Source organism: Actinia tenebrosa, unplaced genomic scaffold (assembly GCF_029948245.1).
Source record: "Actinia tenebrosa isolate PJP-AT-01 unplaced genomic scaffold, QUT_ActTen_1.0 PGA_scaffold14__42_contigs__length_11649687, whole genome shotgun sequence".
In the NCBI taxonomy this organism is placed as follows: Eukaryota; Metazoa; Cnidaria; class Anthozoa; order Actiniaria; family Actiniidae; genus Actinia; species Actinia tenebrosa.
Genome location: NW_028292574.1, coordinates 10,574,289 through 10,594,490, shown reverse-complemented (window position 1 = coordinate 10,594,490; position 20,202 = coordinate 10,574,289). Strand labels below are relative to the sequence as shown.

Sequence of the window (20,202 nt, the reverse complement as noted above, 5' to 3'; positions counted from 1 at the left end):
TGTATCCGCTGACTAGCTGTGTTTCGGGGCTCAGTTTAAGTCACTTTTCACTTTTCAGTCTTTTACGACAATCGTCTCCTTTTACTTTGTTTTCCTTCAAAAAAAATTATTTCCTCCGATGAAATGTTTTCAACACTCATTTTATTCGTGTCACTCTCCTTGGTTGTAAACGCTTCTTATGGTTTTGATTCATCCTCAAAGGTTCAACTTTTCAATATTTTGTTGAAACCCTTTGGTGTCAGTTTACTACAGGACGTCGTCAGTGACCTCCTTTCTACTTCATGGAAAACATCAAATTGTACAAGACATTTACAGAAGCTACAAGCTTGTAATGCTACTGTCTTAAACCTCTTTAACGATACAACAAGCAGCGAGGAGACGTTAGTTACTTCTCTTTCACAGAGTTGTAGTTCAGGGAGGTTTAGATGTCTACAACAACAGGTTTCAAAGAGTACTATCTTACGAGGATGGTTTCAAAAAGTTAAAGTTGATTTACACCAAGTGTGTAGGAATCAGTGCTGGAAAATCTCTCTGGATGTTGAGAAAAATTGCATACATTCTAAAGTATGTGTTACAGAGATTATTAATATTAGTTAATAATTAATGAAGTATTGTTATTGTTTCTTGTGTGTATCAACATGGTCCAATCAGAATCTATTCTTTCCCATGTTTTCACTTCCAGACAGAATCAAAGAAAGTAGGATTCACATTCGAAGTCTTGGATGCATTCTGTTATGAACCCAAGCCACTGACACCAGGACATGTTTCATACTGCACTGACTATTTTATAGAAGGATTATTTACCCAAGTTAAAGATGAAGAGGTCAGAGTAACACTATTTTTGACATGCTAATATATATTTTAATTTATTCATATTCTTTCACAAATTTTATATTTATTTACAAAATATTGAAAGGATTGAAAGGATTTGAAAGGATTTTGGTTACTGCATAAATTTCAGGTCTGTGATGTAACAAAAGCCATAGACAACCAGAGATGTAGCAGCTCTTGCTACCAGGTAGGGTTTATGTAAATATATGTTATTTACCAGCCAGGTGATCCAGAGAGGAAAAATGTGTGCCTGAGGCCTTGAATTAATAGGAATGGAGGCCGTATGGCAGAGGTTCATTTTCAAGAACAAGGGCACAGTTTTCCCCCATCAGGACTGACTTTAGGCCAGAAATAACTTTTTTTTTCTTTTGTTGTTTAATAATCCATTTTCCCAATATGAAACAGAATATGCCGCACACACACAGCCATTCAGAACACACGATTTTTAGGATACCGTTTTTTGATTGGAACAAATTTTAAATAATATATATAATATGAGTGTCATTAACCCTTTTCTTCCCACTGGGGTCCGAGGTATACAACTTTTCCCTATTCCAAAGGCCTGTCAACAGCATTTATGGATGAAATTTTGAGTGAAACTATTTTTATTATGATAACTGGATTGACCTTATGGACCCCTTGCATGTAACGTCAAAGCAGCTCCATCTGGGGGACAAAACAAAAGAATTCTAATCTCCTGAGAATTGGAACCTATCGTTTTGTCCCCCAGATTGAGCTGCATTGCAAAGTGCTGCAAGGGGTCTATTGGGCCTCACAACATAAAAACAGTTTATTATATATTTGTGTTGATTTCTGTATATATTTGATACATATTCTTCTAAAAATATTAGAAATGCAACATTTGCAAGTTGAAGCAAAAAAAAAATTAATTCACTTTTTTCTTCTATGTATTTATAGGAAATATTAGATTTTTACCACTCTCTTGATTCTTGTGTTTCTGTAATCACCGATACAATGAAAAAATACAGGTATTTCAATAGACTGTTTTCTCAAGGTTGCGTGCGCATCCAAATTTAAGAAACTTGACAGGCCACAATACCTGAACACGAGTATTATCATGTATTGCAATGAAATTTTTTTCAATGAAAATTCATAAAATCGATTATTCTCCTTTTTAAATATAAAAGTACTGTCTTCTCAGTTTTACTGAATTTTCATTTTTTAGTATTTGTGGCCCGTCAAGTTGGATGCACATGCAATCTTGAGAAAACGTTCTATTAACATATTGCAACCATTTTGTGTTGGCACAGGGAGCCCAATTTAGATCAAAGTAAAATGTAAAAACGATTTTCAGTTATTTGTGATTGTGGCAAACATAACACAAGCAAATGGAAAATCAAGCTAAAATGCAGTGCAATAGTTTCTTTAGTTTGTTTTCCTGTACTGTATATATAATTTCCCTAGCATTCACTTAGCCTTCATACAGCCCAAATTTAATCAGTGTTGAGTTGCTGTAAAGCCTAGCTGCACACAGGCTAATGGTCACTCAAAGTGTAAAAATACTGCTGCAAGGGTGGCTAGTTCAAATTAAAAGTAGCAGTATTTCTTTACTAGGCTCCTTGTGGTGTTGTTGATATTCCACCCTATTTTTTCTAAGGTGCAATTTGCTTGGATCTGTTCATCTGTACACTCATCAGATTACATGAATTTTATTTTTAGATAAACAACCAAAACAATTAAAACAATTACAGCAATTGAAATAGTTATAAAACAATTATTCACCAAAGGCAAAGCGATTATTGGTGAAATTTACCAAGCCAGTCTTCGAGGTAACTATTACCCATAATCACAAAACCTGAGATAATAATTGTTTTAGTATAATTTTAGACTTCAATATCAGAGAAAATCAGGGAAATGCTTTAGTGTTACTTCAGCTCTGGTAAACTTTGGAAAACCTCTTCAAGTAGTGATTATGATCTCATAATCACTGGTTGCTCAAACAATCACAACACAAAAAACTCTTTATTCAAGTACAAATTTATACTAACTTAATTTTCTTTTCTTTAATGGCTTAGTGTATCTCCGTCACCTAACACCTTTGGGGTTATAGTTCAGAACAGCACTGTGATGTGTGGAAAGAATCAACCAAGGGAAATCAGTCAGGTAAATACCTTATCTCATTCGTTAAATAAAACAAATATAAGTTATAAATAAATGGGAATTAATTCACATGCATGCAGTGGCTCTTCTTCTACCTACTGGATCCAAATTGGAATTAAGAAGGTGATGAAAAACTAGAGGACCTAGAGAAACACCCTTGAAGCAAGGGCATGGAAAGAAACAACAGAAGGCTTGATATGCCAAATCAAAATATAGCCTTGTTTAAAAACAAATCATTTGCAAAGTCAACAGTAACGTAAAGAATGTGCAACTTGAAAAATACCATTCAGATATTAATTTTGAAATACTCACAGACTTTTCATGGTATGTGAATGGCTGACTTATAAACAAGGGTAATTCTGATAGATGTGTTGATCATCACAGTGAATGAGCGATCTAAGCGAACGCTTTAAAGAAAGACTTGAAAAAATGATTTCAAGCTTCAACCGGAATCGAACCCATGATCACTGTGATGTATATTTCACCACAGTTCTACCCATTCAATATTCACAAGGGTAATTCTGTACAAATGAAAACATTCTTGTCTGCTCTCTTCAATAACAGCATTATACATGCACCTAATGTTAAACATCAGTGTATTTAAAGTCAGAACATGTGTTTTATATGGAGTTTATTGAAAGTGCAAAATCTGTAATTGCCATTGCAAAATTCTAAACTTTAATGTGTACTTCCAAAAATCATCCATACCCACCCCACAGAGGAATTTGGAATTTCCGAAGAGTAGGGGGGTCAGAGAAAAAACAAAAATTACAGTCTGCGTTTGTATGGAAGAAAATTGGAATTTCTGGGGGGTAGGGGGGTGTCTTTAAAAAATTCCTCCATGAGGGAGGTATGGATAATTTTTGGAACTACACAATCCATTCATAAAATATAGAATGGCAGATAATATTTTTAATGAAATCATTCTCGTACCCAGATCCTTCTCATTTCTAGCGAAAAACTGAAGGCATTCCATTTTTCGCTAGAAATGAGAAGGGTCTGGGTACAAAATTGGGATTTTGTTGTACTCAATTAATGTCCTCAGATTCACAAGGGAAGGGGGGCATGTTCCTACACCCCCCCCCCCTCCCTAGATGCACCATTGCCCTCCCTTAATATTCTATGCATAAAGGAGATGATCAGCATAATTATGTATGTTGTCTGTCACCTTAAGGCGCTGAAATATGAGACACAAAATAATCCAACTTGTCGCGCAACATTGTTGCGGTGCAAGTTCGAAAACAATGTTGCTTGTTTTACATCCTATCTATCCAACTTGTCACGCAACAAAATCTAATGTTGCAAGTTGGGACTATCACGGTAATATTCTGCCCGCTGATTGGCTACAAACTACATGATTTAAGATGGAGGCCACTTCTGCACATAAAATGTTGCGTGACAAGTTGGACGAGTGATGAAAAACGAGCAACAAATCGCAAAAGTTGATCTACGTTCGTATTTCAGTTCGTATTTCAGCACCTTTACCTGACTGGTCATCATTTATTTCAGCCAACAAGATCTAGTCATACAACAACTGCAAACACTACAAACAGTCAAAATCAAACAACCTCAAAAGTGCAGGTATATTAATGTTAATTATATGTTGCAATTCTGAATTCTTAATTGTTTAAAATTTCATTTGCCCAATTAGAGGCAACGTTTTCAAACGTGGCCAGCTAGTAAGTTTGACTCTCCCATAAAGTTGTGGAACAGATACATTTATTAAAATTTGCTTTATTAACTAAAGCAAAACGTTTTTAATACCTCATATTTAATTAATACCCATTACCACTCTTTTCATTGCTACGCACTGATCAAGATAACAGTCATGACAGGGAAATTGGGTAATACACTTCTGTCAATCAAGTAAATTGGTCAGTACCTTTATATTCTCTGATTGGAAGCAGCTTATTGTCCTATTTCCTTGTTGCCACTGTTGTCTTGATCAGCTTGTAGCAGTGAATAAAGTGGTAAGCAATATTTGGTCTGTTCAAAGTCAGGGCATGGCCTACTTTAATAGATCAAATTCATTTGGTCTTTAGTAGTTTAGTGTTTGAAAACTGGATAACTCGACAGAGAAAGGCCCTTGAATCAAGGGAGAGACCTAACAAACACTACTCACATGTGATGGGGAGTCCAGGAATCAAACCAAGACCCCAGAGATGAGGCGAGAACAGAGAAAGACCCTTGAATCAAGGGAGAGAGATAACAAACACTACACAAGTGGTGCCAAGTTCAGGAATCAAACTTGAGACCCCAGAGATGAGAGGCGAATATTTATTTGTACTACAGCTACTGACATGTTCAAATAATTCAATAACATTCAACTAAAATATAGATTATGTTGGAAGTATATATTTTACAAGGTTAAATACACTATATGATTGTTTAAAGCTGTTTTACGGTTACTTCATTTCACAGAGCCCTCCATCTAGACCAAGCTCACTGAGTGGAAAACTTATAGCAGCTATTGTAGTGGCAGTGATAGTATTTGTTGTTGCTGGTGCAGTGCTCTGTAGATATCTTTACCAACGCTGTATAAACAAACCTAAGCTACGGTTTGAAGATTATGGTTACTCTCACCTCCAGATGATGCAAGACCAAGAAGACTTTTACTTTAATGATGATGATGATGATGACCATGGTTTACTAGACCTTTGATTTTTTTAGTGAAACACAAGGTGATAATTGATTACAGAGTGCTAATTGGTTGACCTTGTTCGGCCAATGCAACTGATCAACTTGCCACAAGATCAACAATCATTTTCATCAATTGTTTGTTGTCAATTATTATCACTCAGATTCAAATGATAATCTGTTTTTGTGCAATGCTCGAGCAAGGTTGATTATGGTCAAATGGTCTGTTGTTCAGTAATGGTCGACTGTCATCAATCATAAATTGTGGTTGACCAATCAGCGCTGAGCTCCTAGAATGGATCATACCTTCAATGATGAGGCATTAAGGTATATGGAATCCATGAATGTGGACAAAGAGAAAATTTTGGGATATAAATGGTCAAAGCATTTTCCTAAGAAGTAGCCCAAGTATACCACACCATGAGGTCCTTGAAGAGAGTTATCAATATTAATAGTTTGTTGTAGCACTTGGTAATCTCATGGAACTCACGCGTGCCTATGTCATGATGATCATTTTGATATTGGCAGCAGTTATAACACAACTTTATTTATGTCTTCAATGGCGATCAAATTTGCTTGGCTATATGACACTCTATGTTATAATAAGAATTATATCTAGTGGTTCTGGTTACTTCAGGGATGTCCTGGCAATTTTCTGCAATGTTTCAACTGCCTTCGGTCATCTTCTTCAGAATGATACCAATCATATTTATGTCGCACTTTTAGTTAAATATTTATAAGGCCCATTAGAGACCATTCATTATTCATGTCTAGGGCGAGGCTGCCATAGGATTTACAGAGAAAAGTGAGGGGGCTAATCAAACAATAATACAAGATAGAAGGGGGGTGACTTGACTTGAATATTTTCAAAAACAGGGGGAAGATAGGACTGGATGATATATTTACATGAAATCATTTTTGATTCTTGCAAACCCCACCCCACCCTCCAAGACATAAATAATGAATTGTCCCTTTGTGGTTATAATGTTTCAGGAAAGTTGTAGGGATAGAATGTTTGGTTTTGAATGTTTGAGTCAAACAAATATAGAGATGCTGGATATGAAATACTTAAAAAACTGTGTAAGGGTCAAACAAAGATGGAAATATATCTTAATGTGTGATATGAAGGTCAGGATACATGTGCTGAAAATTAAAGTTATATGGAATGCTGTAATGAAGCTGTCCAATGGATGCATTTTAAATAATGTGATGCAAAATGAAATAAAATATGTGCGTTATTCTTATCAGAATATTGTCACATATACAAAATACATATACTGGTAAATAAGGAAATAGATTTATAAATTTCAAAATATACATATACACACAAAAGTTGTTGGTACATCACAAGATTGTTTTGTAAATTCATGATATTAATAAATAGATAAATAATATATTATGGGGCGCCGTTTGTGTCAATAATACTTACGTGTTTTATATATACTAATGTCGTATTATATAAAACTTTCAACACCAAATATAATATATCATGTGTTTTATAAAACTTCCGAACTGAAACATATAACTTCTTCAGCAAAATATATAACTTCCTATCCTTTATAAAACTTCGCTACTCATGTAAAACTTCCAAAGGAAAATATAAAACTTCACGTTTTTTATAAAACTTCTTGTTGACGACAACTCTATTGGCCAGCGGTTGTTGCTGGGGCGCCACGTGAACGCGTAATTCGATACTAGCACTCCCTTATAATTCTGGTTGTAAGTAGTCATGGCGGATGAAAAACAAGAATCGATACTTAAACGATTGGCAGAGCTTATCAACAAGAGCTCAAAACAAGACAGTGAAAGTCAATCGAGTAGTCAAGAAGTGCCTGAAAATAATTTGCAGCGGCTGTTTCCTAGCATAAGAAGGTCTACACCATTGCCATCATCGTTCCAGGAGTCAAGAGTGAAAACAAGTACGGCGTTTAATCCACGTGCTAAAAAAAAACCTTACAGCCGACCAAGTAAGCCATCAAAGCCAGTAATAAGAGATGTTATATTATTGCCTGATCCACGAATGAACAATGTTCCTCGAGGACCGTTAAGGGAAGAACTGTATTTGAGAGAGCTAGTTGCGAGCGCCGTGGAAATTCCGTCAGAAATGAATGAGAACGAAATCCGCTCATTGCTTGAAGGTTTGTTTGCAGACAAACTCCAGTCAGTAAACGGACACAAGTTCCAGTTCGTGAGGGTTGTGGGAAATAAGATAGTCCAACCCAAAATCAATCGTCAGTGGGATGCCAAGATGCTGAAGCATATTGCTGGACAGGGCCCGATCTACATTCGAAGCTGGGAGAGCATTGAACAAGATTTTGGTTGGGTGCCTGAAGAAAATGAAGAAGATACTGAGAATGAATGTACCGAAGTAACCGATGATGAAGAATTATTAAAGCCAACTTTTGGAAGCAAGCCAAGTAAGTCAAAATCTGCCTCTGCTATAATTTCTGTTGCTTCAGAGCAAGCCCATCGCTTTTCTGCATCTACCAGTCAGATACCGGCACCTACCCTTACCTCTTCTGCATCTACCAGTCAGATACCGGCACCTACCCATCGCTCTTCTGCATCTACCAGTCAGATACCGGCACCTGCCCTTACCTCTTCTGCTTCTACCAGTCAGATATCGGCATCTACCCTTACCTCTTCTGCTTCTACCAGTCAGATACCGACCATTGATGTGGATGCATACCCTACACCTGCAATTGCCCATACTTCAGCAGCCGGTCATGAAACTGGTTCACCAACCACCTCCTCTGTCATGTGCCCCACTTGCCACACTTCATTTCCTTTAAGCTTAATAGAAGAGCATGCTGATATCTGCTGTGAGAGAGTTGCCAGGGCTTCAGAGCTGGCTTATAGTAACCTGATGTTGACTATGGAAGTGGAAGATAATCAAGATAATCCAGCACAAGATGTTGACCACATGGCTCAAGAACGTGAAGAAGAGAAGTCTGAGCTCAAATACATAATAGAAAAAATTAAAGGGCGAGTTTCTGCGAAGTCATCACACATTGATGTACAAAGAAAATTCATATTTGATGACTATTTAGAGGGAAGAAAGAGGCCATGGATCAAAGCAGAAAGCCGCTTGTCTGTAGTTTTCATTGGTGAAGCTGCTGTCGATGATGGGGGACCAAGAAGAGAATTTTTCACAGGTACAGAATAGTTTGCAATACTTAGAGTAAAAAAATATAAAATTTTCTAATGTAATAATCTTTTCTTTTTAGAAATTTTTGAACATGTGAAAAGACGTCTCTTTATCCAAGATGACAAAGATGGATTTGTTCCATTGGAAAGTACTGTGGCCTTAACAGAAGGCAGCTTTAAAGTTGCAGGAGAGCTGATGGCCATGTCCCTCGCTCAAGGTGGGCCTGCACCAAATTTTCTTGCCTCTTGGGTGTATGACTACTTGTCCTCAGGCCTTGATGGTGTGCCAGCCCAAATTGAGAATATCAAAGATAGCAAATTCAAAAGGGTTGCAGAAAAGGTAATTATAACTGATTAATTAATAAAGGGTGGTACAACTGAATCTAAAATTTCTGAGAAATACAGTAAAAACCTGCAAAAAAGAACCACTATTTTTCTTGTATTGCAATATTGATTTAGTAAATTTGGACTTGTCTTTACCTATTTCCAAGGTAATCTCAAAAGTAGCTCTTTCAAGATGTGTGGTGAGAAAAATATATAAATTTGGAAAACTGGCTAAGATTGAGACTTGCACAAAAGAAACAAAGTGAGGAGATTAATAAAATTGGTTATTATAGAATTTAAAATGATCTGTTGATTCATCAATGTTTTGATGGAAATGCGTCTCCCACACTTCAGTTGGAATGAGAGATTCTTGTTCAAGAACAAAAAAGTGAAAAAGATATTTTCATTGCTTTATCTAGATAATGGCAGTTGAAACAGAAAAAGATCTGCAGGAGGTATTGACAGAAGATGATTCAATGGATATTTTAAATGAAGTTGGATATCGAGGAGTTCCTCAAAGAGAGAAGATTAAAAACAAAGACAAAATTCTAAGGTACCCAAATATTTTCATTATGAAATATGCGAATCTATATAATTTCTTGGTGTTTTCTCTTTGACATATTGGTGTGTGTAAACCCTGGGGGTGTCTTTAAACTTTTTTTGTATGGGGATGCTTCATCTGGACTCTTGATCCTTACCCTTTTACATTCCAAATTTCTGCAAAAAGATACCCCTTTACTAATATATATAACTTTTGCCTGAAAAGGTACTCTTTCAAGTACCTTTGCCTGTAAAGTTATTCCTTACATATACCTCAAAACAACTGATTGGAGAGACTTGAAAAAATTCAAAAACATGACTGACTGCAATGTCAAGATATTTTTACACTTACTAATTAATTTTATTCTTTAGATCTGTGTATGTCAAGGTGTATGTAGAGCCAAAAATTCCGATGCTTAATCAGATGGCCAAAGGATTAGAGTTGTATGGGGTACTGGATGAGATTACGAAGAATAAAGAGGAAATGAGAAAGGTCTTCACCTTTGACAACTTCGAAGAGCTAACAAATGCATCCTTGCGGGCCCTTTGGTCTATTAATTTTTCTCTCCCTCAGAAGTTGAAGGAAGATGAAATTATTACCTACAAGGCGTTTGCAGACTTTATTTGTATGGTAGAGTATGAAGGTGAGAAACAAAAACTTGGCACTTCAATAAATAGATATTTCAATATTCACTTTGTGAAAAAATAAGCTGGGGTGCATAATTCTTAATACCAAAATGGGCTACAATTTGTCATGAAATAAAAAATGGATTTAAAAATACATTTTTATGGAAAATGGTTTGGATCAAATATGTGAATCTTATTGGGCAGAAAAATCAATGAGCTATATGAGCTTAGTAGTTATAAGTCAAGAGATTTAAAAAAATATTTTTTCAGGTGGGATTTAATAATAATAAAATGTCTTAAGGATAATAAATGTCTTTATTCTTAATAAGATAAAACATACATATCTTATGTAACAAATTCAATGTAGATCGCTTACATAATAATATATTTAAACTAATTATATACAATATACAAGTAACTGTAAAAAAATTGCTTATGATTAATGCATTTCTATTGCATGGAAAGAATAGTACATATTTCTCTATAGCAATATCTTCATTCAGTTGTATTCTTGGAATTTCAATTTAATGCCAAGCTTATAGCCATATTGGCCATCTTGGAGATACCTGTAATTTTTTTTTTGTTATTGTTGTTTGAAGTAGAGCCATGCTAGCCTATATCTGGTATTTATATTAACCAACACAAATTTCTAATAATCTTTATCTTGTTACCAACAGGCATGTCAAAATATGAGGTATCTCTTGCAGATGTTCTAAAATTCATCACTGGCTGTACACAAGTACCTCCCCTAGGGTTTTCAAAGAAAATTGCCATCACTTTTGTTCATGGATGTGAGTCAGGATGTAAATGTCGCCCAACAGCCTCAACATGTGCACTGGAACTCAGGCTTCCAATACACATAAAATCATTTGATGATATGGTATCATGTGGGGTATCCATGCTCAAAGAATGTTTTGGATTTGGAAATGTCTGAGTTTGTGTCTTCAACTAACACAGTGGAGTATAGTTTAAGGTTTTGATGATTCTTTCTCTCAGATTTTAACAATTGGCTGAATACATGATGCATAGATATGATGCTGTGTTTGAGTACACCAGTAATTCTGTTGCTTAGTTTTCAATTCCATGCATTTCAACAAAAGTGAGTGCAAGTCTTTGTATTGTTGAGGTTGTGACTTTTTTACATTAGCATAGGTGATTACGAACATTCTGACACCAAGCTAAGACTAAGCCTGAGTTAATAGTCTGTAATCAGGGAACACAGTGGTTTTTGACTTATAATTTGAAACTGGTTCATTGTTTTCATTATTTAGAACACTTAATCTATCAAAAAAGTAATGAATTATTAAACTGTTGCTGTTTAGTGGCTTAGCTGGTAGGAATAAAAAATGAAGTGCACTGGTCTGTGCACTTGTTTGACTTTTAGATTTACAGAGTATAAAATAATTTACATATCAATGTTATGGTACCACGTTATGTAATAAGTAAGAAATAAATATTGAGGTACCAGCTAAACTTAATGTGTTATCAGCATTTGGTTCTGAAATATTTAAATTTATTCTTCATATGTTTTTATAGGTACGAATATAGTCAATAAACTACCTATTATCTTTAGATCATAGACTCTTACTCTCATACCAGGAAATTACTACATTGTGCAGCATAGGATACATGCCAAATGGATAAATTACGATTTGTATCATCATGCTGTAGCCACTCTCTGAATGACTCTGGCTTTAAATGCATTCAATAGCTGCAAGCATACTGATATGAATGTCAAAACTGAAAACAAGGATAATATACACTTTAAATAGTTTTAAATTGCTTAAATGCACATTAAGAATTGCCAATAAATTGCCTTAGCAAAGTCATGGTTTGATTATAATGTTCAATACCATGATTACCATCATCACTTAGAGGGTTAATAAGTAGCTGCAAAATTGCCTCATCACCTTCTTCTAGGCTCACTGAAGACTGTGGGATTTCAACAGTGTTGCTTGTTTGAATCTGTGGTAAGGGTGCATCATAATCAATTCCATAGCTTTGAATAACATCCTGAGTAGAGTTGCACATGTGATGAACCCCATTCATCCACAATTGCAAAGGGGTGTTTGAGTGCACTGAAGACAAAGGATGATTGTTCCATTGCATAATAAATTCATCAATAGATCTGTTTAATCGTGGAAGGAAAACATAATGAATTCCAAACAAATGTAGCTCATTTGAGGGATCAAGCATGTTTTCTGATTCCATATAATAGAAGAGATCCCTGTAATAGCCTATAACACACTGCCTGAGATCTCGCCAAAGCCGTTCAATGCGTTGATTATGTACAGACCTCCCTGTGATAAAAGGGTTGCACGATGGGCCCTTTTCTTCTAGCATAAATCGAGCAACACCAATGTTCTCTGTTCCATAATCACTGCGTATTCGCTCAGGACAACCGAACTTTTCTATCGATTCAATAAACAGTCGTAGGACTGTCATTGCCTCATTGTTGGAAGAGCATCTTAAAAATGTTATTGCTCTGGAATAGCCATCTATTGCTCCATGAATGACTAATCGCCACCTAATCAACTTATGATTTCCATCTATGTGCCTAGAGACAACAGACATAAGTTAAGACAGAGAATAGTACTTTCATGGGAGAAAAGGGTTTTTTACTCACCATAATGCATTAGGAGCAGGAACATTGTAAACCCGTCTCTTAATTGTGTAGCGCCGTCTCATCTCTCTTCCTATTGGATCAACTCTAGTAAGTGACTCCCTTAAGCGTCGTCTCTGTACTTTTACACCCCTTCCAAGTAAGGCTCCTCGGACCATTACCTCACCTGAATTTGGGCAAACATTTAGAATTGAATCTACCATAGCATCCAGCTCTTGATCAGTCATATCACTGAATGCAGGGGTTTCATCCAACCCAAACTCCCTCCTCCGTCTAATGATAGTACTCCTCGATACTCCTAATAAAGAACTAATTTTTGTCCATGAAAATCCCATTTCTCTCAATCCTTGGAGGTGATCTATATCCACAATAAATCTTGGCCTTCCACTAGTAGCTTTCTCACTAGAGGCAACTGCAGACATCGACACTGTTGTACTCTCACATTTTAAAAGGTCAAAGTACTTGTCGGAGAAACACTGATATATTTCCATCAATTGTGAAAGGGCATTTCCAATTTCACATGCTTGTGAGGTCGGTTCTTGGTTAATTTCGATAAGCGATAAATACCAAAAAAGAATAACAACCTGTTCTTCTGCGAGTTTCAACATCGTTTGAAATTTGCCCTTCTCGTTACAATCTAAGTTTCCTTGAAGTTCACAGTATATAGCAGGCAGGCCATTCAAAAAAATCTGGAGATCGGTCAAAACGTCCACAAGAGCAGCCGCCATTTTATCGTGTTTGAAAGAGCATAACCTGGGAACGAAATAAGGAAACCGCTGGCCAATAGAGTTGTCGTCAACAAGAAGTTTTATAAAAAACGTGAAGTTTTATATTTTCCTTTGGAAGTTTTACATGAGTAGCGAAGTTTTATAAAGGATAGGAAGTTATATATTTTGCTGAAGAAGTTATATGTTTCAGTTCGGAAGTTTTATAAAACACATGATATATTATATTTGGTGTTGAAAGTTTTATATAACACAACATTAAGTATATATAAAACACGTAAGTATTATTGACACAAACGGCGCCCCATATTATATAGTTATTAATACTATTAATCTTTTGAAATTGTCATAAATCTTAAAGCATAAACTTTTTACAACACTAATTGATTGTTTCAATAAAAGAGAATGAATTAGTTGTTTGGTTTGATGTCCTTTCTTGGAGGGTTAAAAAAAAAGGTACCGAACCGATTATTTTTGATTGACGGCAGCGAAAAACCAAATTTCAACATGCAGCTGGCAACTACCAAGTTTGCAGAATATGGAAAAACGAGGAAACGTTATTCCCTTACTCCTTTCTCCTCTCAATTTCCTTTCTTTTTGCTGTGTGCGGGATTGATAAGATGGCCTGAAATACAGAGAACAATAGGTACACTTCCAGTGCAGAGATCTAATCGGCCAAACACAACGTTCGTAACGGTAGCACGCTTTACACCGAGTTTGGGCTTCCTGTGGTCAAGGCCGAGCCGATCGATTCTGCGAAAAAACGCCGAGTATGTACCGACAAAGCAACGATCGGCAAAGTTGACTTCCATGCTTGAGAGTGCTTGAGTGTTTTCAGCCTTTTAATTTTGGGTGCTACTCTAACCATATTATCCTCCATGTACGATAAATACTAGCACTATACTGTAGTTAGTGGTATTTAGAAAGTTTTCAGCGCCTCAAATCAAGTCAAAGATGGGATTATTAGAGGAGCACTTCTTAAAGCAATACTACCAAAGACCAAGTAGAGTCCCGAGATTTCAGAAACTCTTTCAGGTTTGTCACTTTAATTTGATCTTTTTAGCTTCAGCAGGACTTGAATTGACGAGAATTTAAAGCTAAGGTGTATTTTAGTAACTCAATATTCTGAATTGGTTAGAAAAGGTTCTCTGTGTGTTGGTACTGGGCCAAAACACTATTTTTTAAAAGCTTACATATTTAGTAATCTGAGAACTGGTTGTCCACATTAGTGAAGAGCTGCGTAGATGACTAATTTGATCTGTAAATCTATAGGTAAGATACATACATTAATATAACCCATATCCCCAAGTAGAAGGAATGCTTTATTCAAAAAAATCTGCTCTTAAAGGGAAGGGTATAGGGGCTATAGCCTAAATGTGCTATTTGAGTATCAATCAATAACAAGGGCCATAGTTGTAGGGGCTCTAGCCTATAGGTGTAGGTGATATTTAGGTGTAGTATCAGGCGAGTAGAGGGCAAACAAACAACAATCCGTGAAACACTAATTGCTAAATAGTACAAAATAGTGCCAATTAAACGATAGAAAACAATGGAATTTGCATGAAATTGTGCTATTTAGTATTACTAAAGTTTCACGCATTTGAGTACTGTATATGTATCAATAAAGTCATTCTCACTTGCTTCCATGATCTCTTACAGAAAGGTGATCTTCCAATTTTCCTGAAGGGCCAATCAGATATGCTAGTGTATAAAGGTGCAATGGGTCTGTCTGTTGTGGGTCTCGGTATAACATTCTATGGTCTGTACTTGATGGCAACTAACCAAATGAAGAAAGCAAAGTAATACCAAAAGATGAAGTTCTTCCATGGAGCCTTCACCAGTTGACATGCAAAGAATGAACTTTTATTTGGAGATTTGTTAAATACTGTATAGAGTACATACCATATATCCGTGAAAAAATTTACTAGAACAATTTTACAAATCAGTGCAAAGTTTTGTAGGTCTATGGATACCGAGGCCTACTGACCTTACTAATTTTTTTACAAAGTTTTTCATGGATATATAGTTTGCACTTTAACTTAATCCTTTTAAATTGCAATTCTTTGTCATTCATCAAGGTACATACTTGTAGAGTACAAACACTATAAGTGTGTAACATAAAAACTACTAAATACTGCTAAATTATGCTAATCCTATTGTTTTCTGTTGTTTAATTAGCACTATTTACTACTAAATAGTGCAAAGTGTTGCACACTTTTAGTGTTTGTACTCTATGTGAGTGAGTTACTAACTAATTTAATTAACACTTAAGATTTTGTGAAAAAACTTGGATCATTTCATTTGTGAAATAATTGCGTGTGTATAGTGTTTTGGCTGTCATAAAATTATAGAACCATATTAACATTTTTTTTGGAATTCTTATTCAAGTTTAGTCACTTCTAGTTCCTCCTCATTTTTGGCATGTAGATAACAAACTGTTAAATAAAATATTTTTAACTCAATATAATTCAGCTTTCATGTATCTTTCCATGCACCTTCAGACTTTTCTAAAAATATCCCTTACCTTTAAAAAAGGATTTAAAACAGCAGTATTCTCAAGGATTTTGCTGCAATTTTCGATATTCTGCTATATTCAATATACTTGGTAGATGTTTGCAGCATGCTGAAATTTGATTTTTCGCTGTCGTCAATCAAAGATAATCAGTCTGTAGCTTTTATATTATTATGATTGGCAGCAGTGGAAAATAATTTCACAACAAGCTGTTAAATGTTGGAGTTTGCAGAATAATGGCAAAAATGGCACTGAGTAGAGTATGAAGTAATTCAAATTCCCCATTTTCCATACATTGGTTGACTGGTCAAACACAAAGCGCTCAAGCAAGGTGCTAAGGTACTTTCAAAGGATCATTCAAATTTGAACCTTGCGACCTCGACTTAATGCTTTGTGTTTGACCAGTGAACCGATGTATGGAAAATGGTAAATAATGAAGTAATCCAGTGTCTGGCCTCAAATTCTGTAGCCTTATTCACATTCATCATTAGTGTTTATTATCTGGAACCAACATACGGACATTCCTTCATAAGGACATACCTTACGAAAGAAAGAGGAGCACATACCAAAAAGGGCTTTGTAATGGAACCCTTGAGGAAGAAGGATAAAGGTTGGGAAGCCACTACAGTCATGGATGAGGTCACCCATGGCAGAACTGAAGAACGCAAGCATCACATCTAAAGAGGCAAAGAAAACAGCACAAAGAATGGAGTGAGGCGGAGGACAATGATGGAGGGCCTATGTTCCTAAGGGAACAAACAAGACTAATAATCTGGTACCAACACAAGGGAGACTACCAGGGGGGGGGGTACTCCCCTATATTCGCTATACAGGTACGTGCCGCCAAAAAGGGTATGAATTTCAGCGATTTTCCTCTGGAACAGGGTATATAAAATTGCGCTCACTCTGGGACAAGGTATATCACGCTCTCTCCTCTCTGGAACAGGGTATCCATTTTCGCAATACCGGAACAGGGTATGATTTTCAGCGATCTTGCTCTGGAACAGGGTATGAATTTCAGCAATTTTACTCTGGAACAGGGTTCAGAGGGCTCAGTGGCACATCTCCACCCTAAACCGGCAAGAGTACCCCCCCCCCCTCCCCACAGGGAGATTACAATCTCTGTGGACAATAAAGACTACCTCTATGGGCAGGGCTTAAAATAACCACCAACAAGATGGCTGGTGGAAAATTCATGGATTTTTTGGGCTCTGAGTGTTGAAAACAAAAGATGTATGCTACTCCCTCTGAAAACGTAATCCTTGAAAATTTTCCTTGAAGCTATGTTATTACTAGTTTTTAATCAAGTGAAAATCAACCTCCAGAAACAGAATCTGTAAGTTGAAAGAATTAACGAAAATGAGAGAAAATATCGGATTGAAAAGTCATAGTGTGTCCTAATACTGGAACACTCCTTATAAATCATGTAGCATGGATACTAAAACACACAGTCAATCAACTAATGTAAACTTCAAATGTGTACAATGCTGCTACATTCCTTGATTACAGACTCACTTAGGATTAGCTTCATTTTACTGTCAATATTTACGAATAACAACGGTAGAGTAAAGAATGCATACATGCAACAATATAAACACTTTGGAATTCCATGTACACTGTACCATCATTAGTGGAATGTGAGAATGTAGACCTTTCACTTTGTTTTCCCATGTCAGACCATGTGTCATGCCTTAAGAATAATGGCACTTTCCATAAAGTCAAACCAATCAGTCTGAATGGCCAGTTCTCATGCATCAGTTCTAAGAATCTCATTGGTCCAGTTCTAAGAATAGTCCCCTTCACAGTTCCCTGCACCATCTTGAAAGTAGTCATGCCTTTGTATCGAAGCAAGACAAATGGTGAGCTTGCAATGATAGAAACGTGAATAATTGTCCAAGGTGTTAAAAAAGGACTCTATCCTTGCAAGCTCACCGTTCGTCTCACTTCGATGCAAAGATGATGCAGGGAACTGTGAAGGGGAGTATTGATGTGTCCCATATTGAAAATGATGGAGCAGACTACATTTGATTTTCCTCTTTTTTTATTTTTATTTTTTTTGTATTTATTAATTTGACCAATAAGTAGGTTTAGACTAAAACATTAATTAGACCTCTCATCTAATAATATGGTGTACTAATTTTACAACTTTGTTTCATGGGCCAATTAAAATCCATATACCTGAGACAATAAACAAATGAAATAAGCAAACAAACAAAATATTTAAATATATTTTTATTCTCAACAAGACTTGTTACAACCATCAAATCTTTCAAAAAACACAATATTTTGAGTAACAGTATTTTTAGAACTGATTTAAAATCAAGAACAAAATAGAAGAAGCCATCACTCTTTACACTACGTTGTTTATACTTTTTGTTACACTGTTACTTAGCAAATTGTTTTTACTTTTTCTTGGAAAGATGATTTGTTGCCATCATAACCACAGTGCCAAAAGTAATGCCGAGGCCAATCAAAGAGCCAACCATAACACCCCTGGAATAAAATCATAGTTAAAAAAATAATATTTGATAAGGGTAAGCATGATAAATTATCAAGACCAAGGCTGTGTTATCTCCCAAAGTCTTCGGCTGAGGGGGGTAAAACAGCCAAGTTCTTGATAATTCATAGTATCCTGCAAAAACTAAATTCAAAAATAGTTTAAAATACATTTTGCAAAATGGGAATGAAGACTTGGTTTACTGTAGCTTCTATTTGTAATCTGTAGTGAACACAAAAAACAGGTACTCTTTACCTTGGCCCCATTGAATAAAAGTATCATTCTCATACCCCAAAAATCGAAGGCTCTGGTAACACACAAACCAGAAGACCCAGATTCTAGGTCGTCAGATATGCACATGCTCCACTTATTCACTTATTTAGCAAACCAGAAATAAATGATTATGCAAAAAATTTAAACCAATCAAATTAACGGTCAATTTGTGTGTTACCAGAGCCTTCAATTTTTCATAAGAAAGTTGAGAAGGCTTTGGGTAGGAGAATGATAAAAGTATGATATCCATTTTCAAAATTATGAAGAACTCTACTTTGAATTGTCTGGGAAACGTTTTGGCTTCCATTAGTCAAGTTTCTAACTGTCTGAGCAGGGAGGTGGGAGGGAGGTGTTAGTAATTTTGTGATTGACAGGAGCCAAAAATCCAGATGTATTGGGTTGTGCTGGTCATGTACTTATGAAAATACATGTAATAGTTTCCCCTGGAGCCAGTCATTGTGTTCATTTTTTCTACTTGTCTAAGGTAGCTTTAGCACCAACCTGTAAAGAGACATGTCACTCTTCCCTAATAGATGAACTGGAATTTCACCAGGCTAAGGAAACAATAACAAAATACTCTACATTAATATACAGAACGAATATACGAATATAAAAAAGTTCTCACATAGTTTCACTTCAAAGACTGTATAAGACGTAAGCTTATGTTTTCTAGCTAAAAATCATATTTAACTTCCTCTTAGCTTTCTTTTGAATTGCTTGAATTTAAAAAGGTAACTTCGACTGTTTCCTTCAAGAACGGACGAATAAACAAAGTGCATTCCTTAGCAAGACATTATCATGTTTAAGCAGATTAGAAAGTGAAAAGAAGTAATCTTTAAAAAGACAAATGAGAAGAAAAGTCGTTGTAAAATAACAAAAATCTTTTGCTACGTTCCTCATCATTTTGGGGCAAGATATAGGACAATAAATAAAATAAAGACTCAAAATACCTTGAATAGTTTCTGTACACGCCTTATCTTGCTTAAATGGTCGTACATCATTCCTTCATTTGCTATATCTTGGTTTATTTTGTTAGCATAGTTTTTACGGACACCATCCATATTGGTTTGCCTTCACAGCAAGGCCGACCCAGGTCTTCTTCTCGCTTCTTGGTTGTTTCATCCACAGGGAACCCAAAACAATCTAAAACCGGACTTATTACTATGCAGTAGAATTTCTGATCTTAGGTAAAAAATGTGCTTCCTCTATTTATTAGAAATGTTTTGAATCGTTTTCATATGATTATCTACATATCTATATTTTTTCTCACTGGACTCTGAAGATAACTTTCTCTCAGGTTGTCGAAAGGTCAGTCACCACCTGGACGATCACATCCCGGGGGGTA

At 35.8% G+C, this 20,202-nt stretch overlaps 4 protein-coding genes and 1 long non-coding RNA gene across 5 annotated transcripts; 3 read left to right on the top strand and 2 right to left on the bottom strand.

The window, feature by feature from the left end:
* The first annotated feature begins 45 nt into the window (after window positions 1–45).
* On the top strand, window positions 46–6,862 carry LOC116300479 (uncharacterized). Its single transcript, XM_031709354.2, has 7 exons — window positions 46–564; window positions 683–823; window positions 962–1,018; window positions 1,750–1,820; window positions 2,868–2,955; window positions 4,462–4,533; window positions 5,374–6,862. The coding sequence occupies exons 1-7, from the start codon at window positions 124–126 to the stop codon at window positions 5,611–5,613; spliced, it is 1,110 nt and encodes a 369-aa protein (XP_031565214.1). The 5' UTR covers window positions 46–123; the 3' UTR covers window positions 5,614–6,862.
* Window positions 6,863–7,154: 292 nt separating this feature from the next.
* On the top strand, window positions 7,155–11,700 carry LOC148911495 (uncharacterized). Its single transcript, XM_089029823.1, has 5 exons — window positions 7,155–8,744; window positions 8,817–9,076; window positions 9,480–9,613; window positions 9,973–10,244; window positions 10,905–11,700. Exons 1-5 carry the CDS (start codon window positions 7,319–7,321, stop codon window positions 11,159–11,161), a joined length of 2,349 nt encoding a protein of 782 aa, XP_088885949.1. The 5' UTR covers window positions 7,155–7,318; the 3' UTR covers window positions 11,162–11,700.
* Window positions 11,701–11,814: 114 nt separating this feature from the next.
* LOC148911494 (uncharacterized) lies at window positions 11,815–13,680 on the bottom strand. Its single transcript, XM_089029824.1, has 2 exons — window positions 12,854–13,680; window positions 11,815–12,784 (listed from the first exon to the last, which is right to left on the bottom strand). The coding sequence occupies exons 1-2, from the start codon at window positions 13,576–13,578 to the stop codon at window positions 12,022–12,024; spliced, it is 1,488 nt and encodes a 495-aa protein (XP_088885950.1). The 5' UTR covers window positions 13,579–13,680; the 3' UTR covers window positions 11,815–12,021.
* Window positions 13,681–14,361: 681 nt separating this feature from the next.
* LOC148911493 (cytochrome c oxidase subunit 7A1, mitochondrial-like) lies at window positions 14,362–16,042 on the top strand. Its single transcript, XM_089029318.1, has 2 exons — window positions 14,362–14,610; window positions 15,235–16,042. Exons 1-2 carry the CDS (start codon window positions 14,530–14,532, stop codon window positions 15,376–15,378), a joined length of 225 nt encoding a protein of 74 aa, XP_088885444.1. The 5' UTR covers window positions 14,362–14,529; the 3' UTR covers window positions 15,379–16,042.
* Window positions 16,043–18,304: 2,262 nt separating this feature from the next.
* LOC148911492 (uncharacterized) lies at window positions 18,305–19,968 on the bottom strand. The gene is made up of 3 exons (XR_016119646.1): window positions 19,808–19,968; window positions 19,359–19,411; window positions 18,305–18,580 (listed from the first exon to the last, which is right to left on the bottom strand). It is a non-coding gene; the product is annotated as an uncharacterized LOC148911492 (long non-coding RNA).
* Window positions 19,969–20,202: the final 234 nt, after the last annotated feature.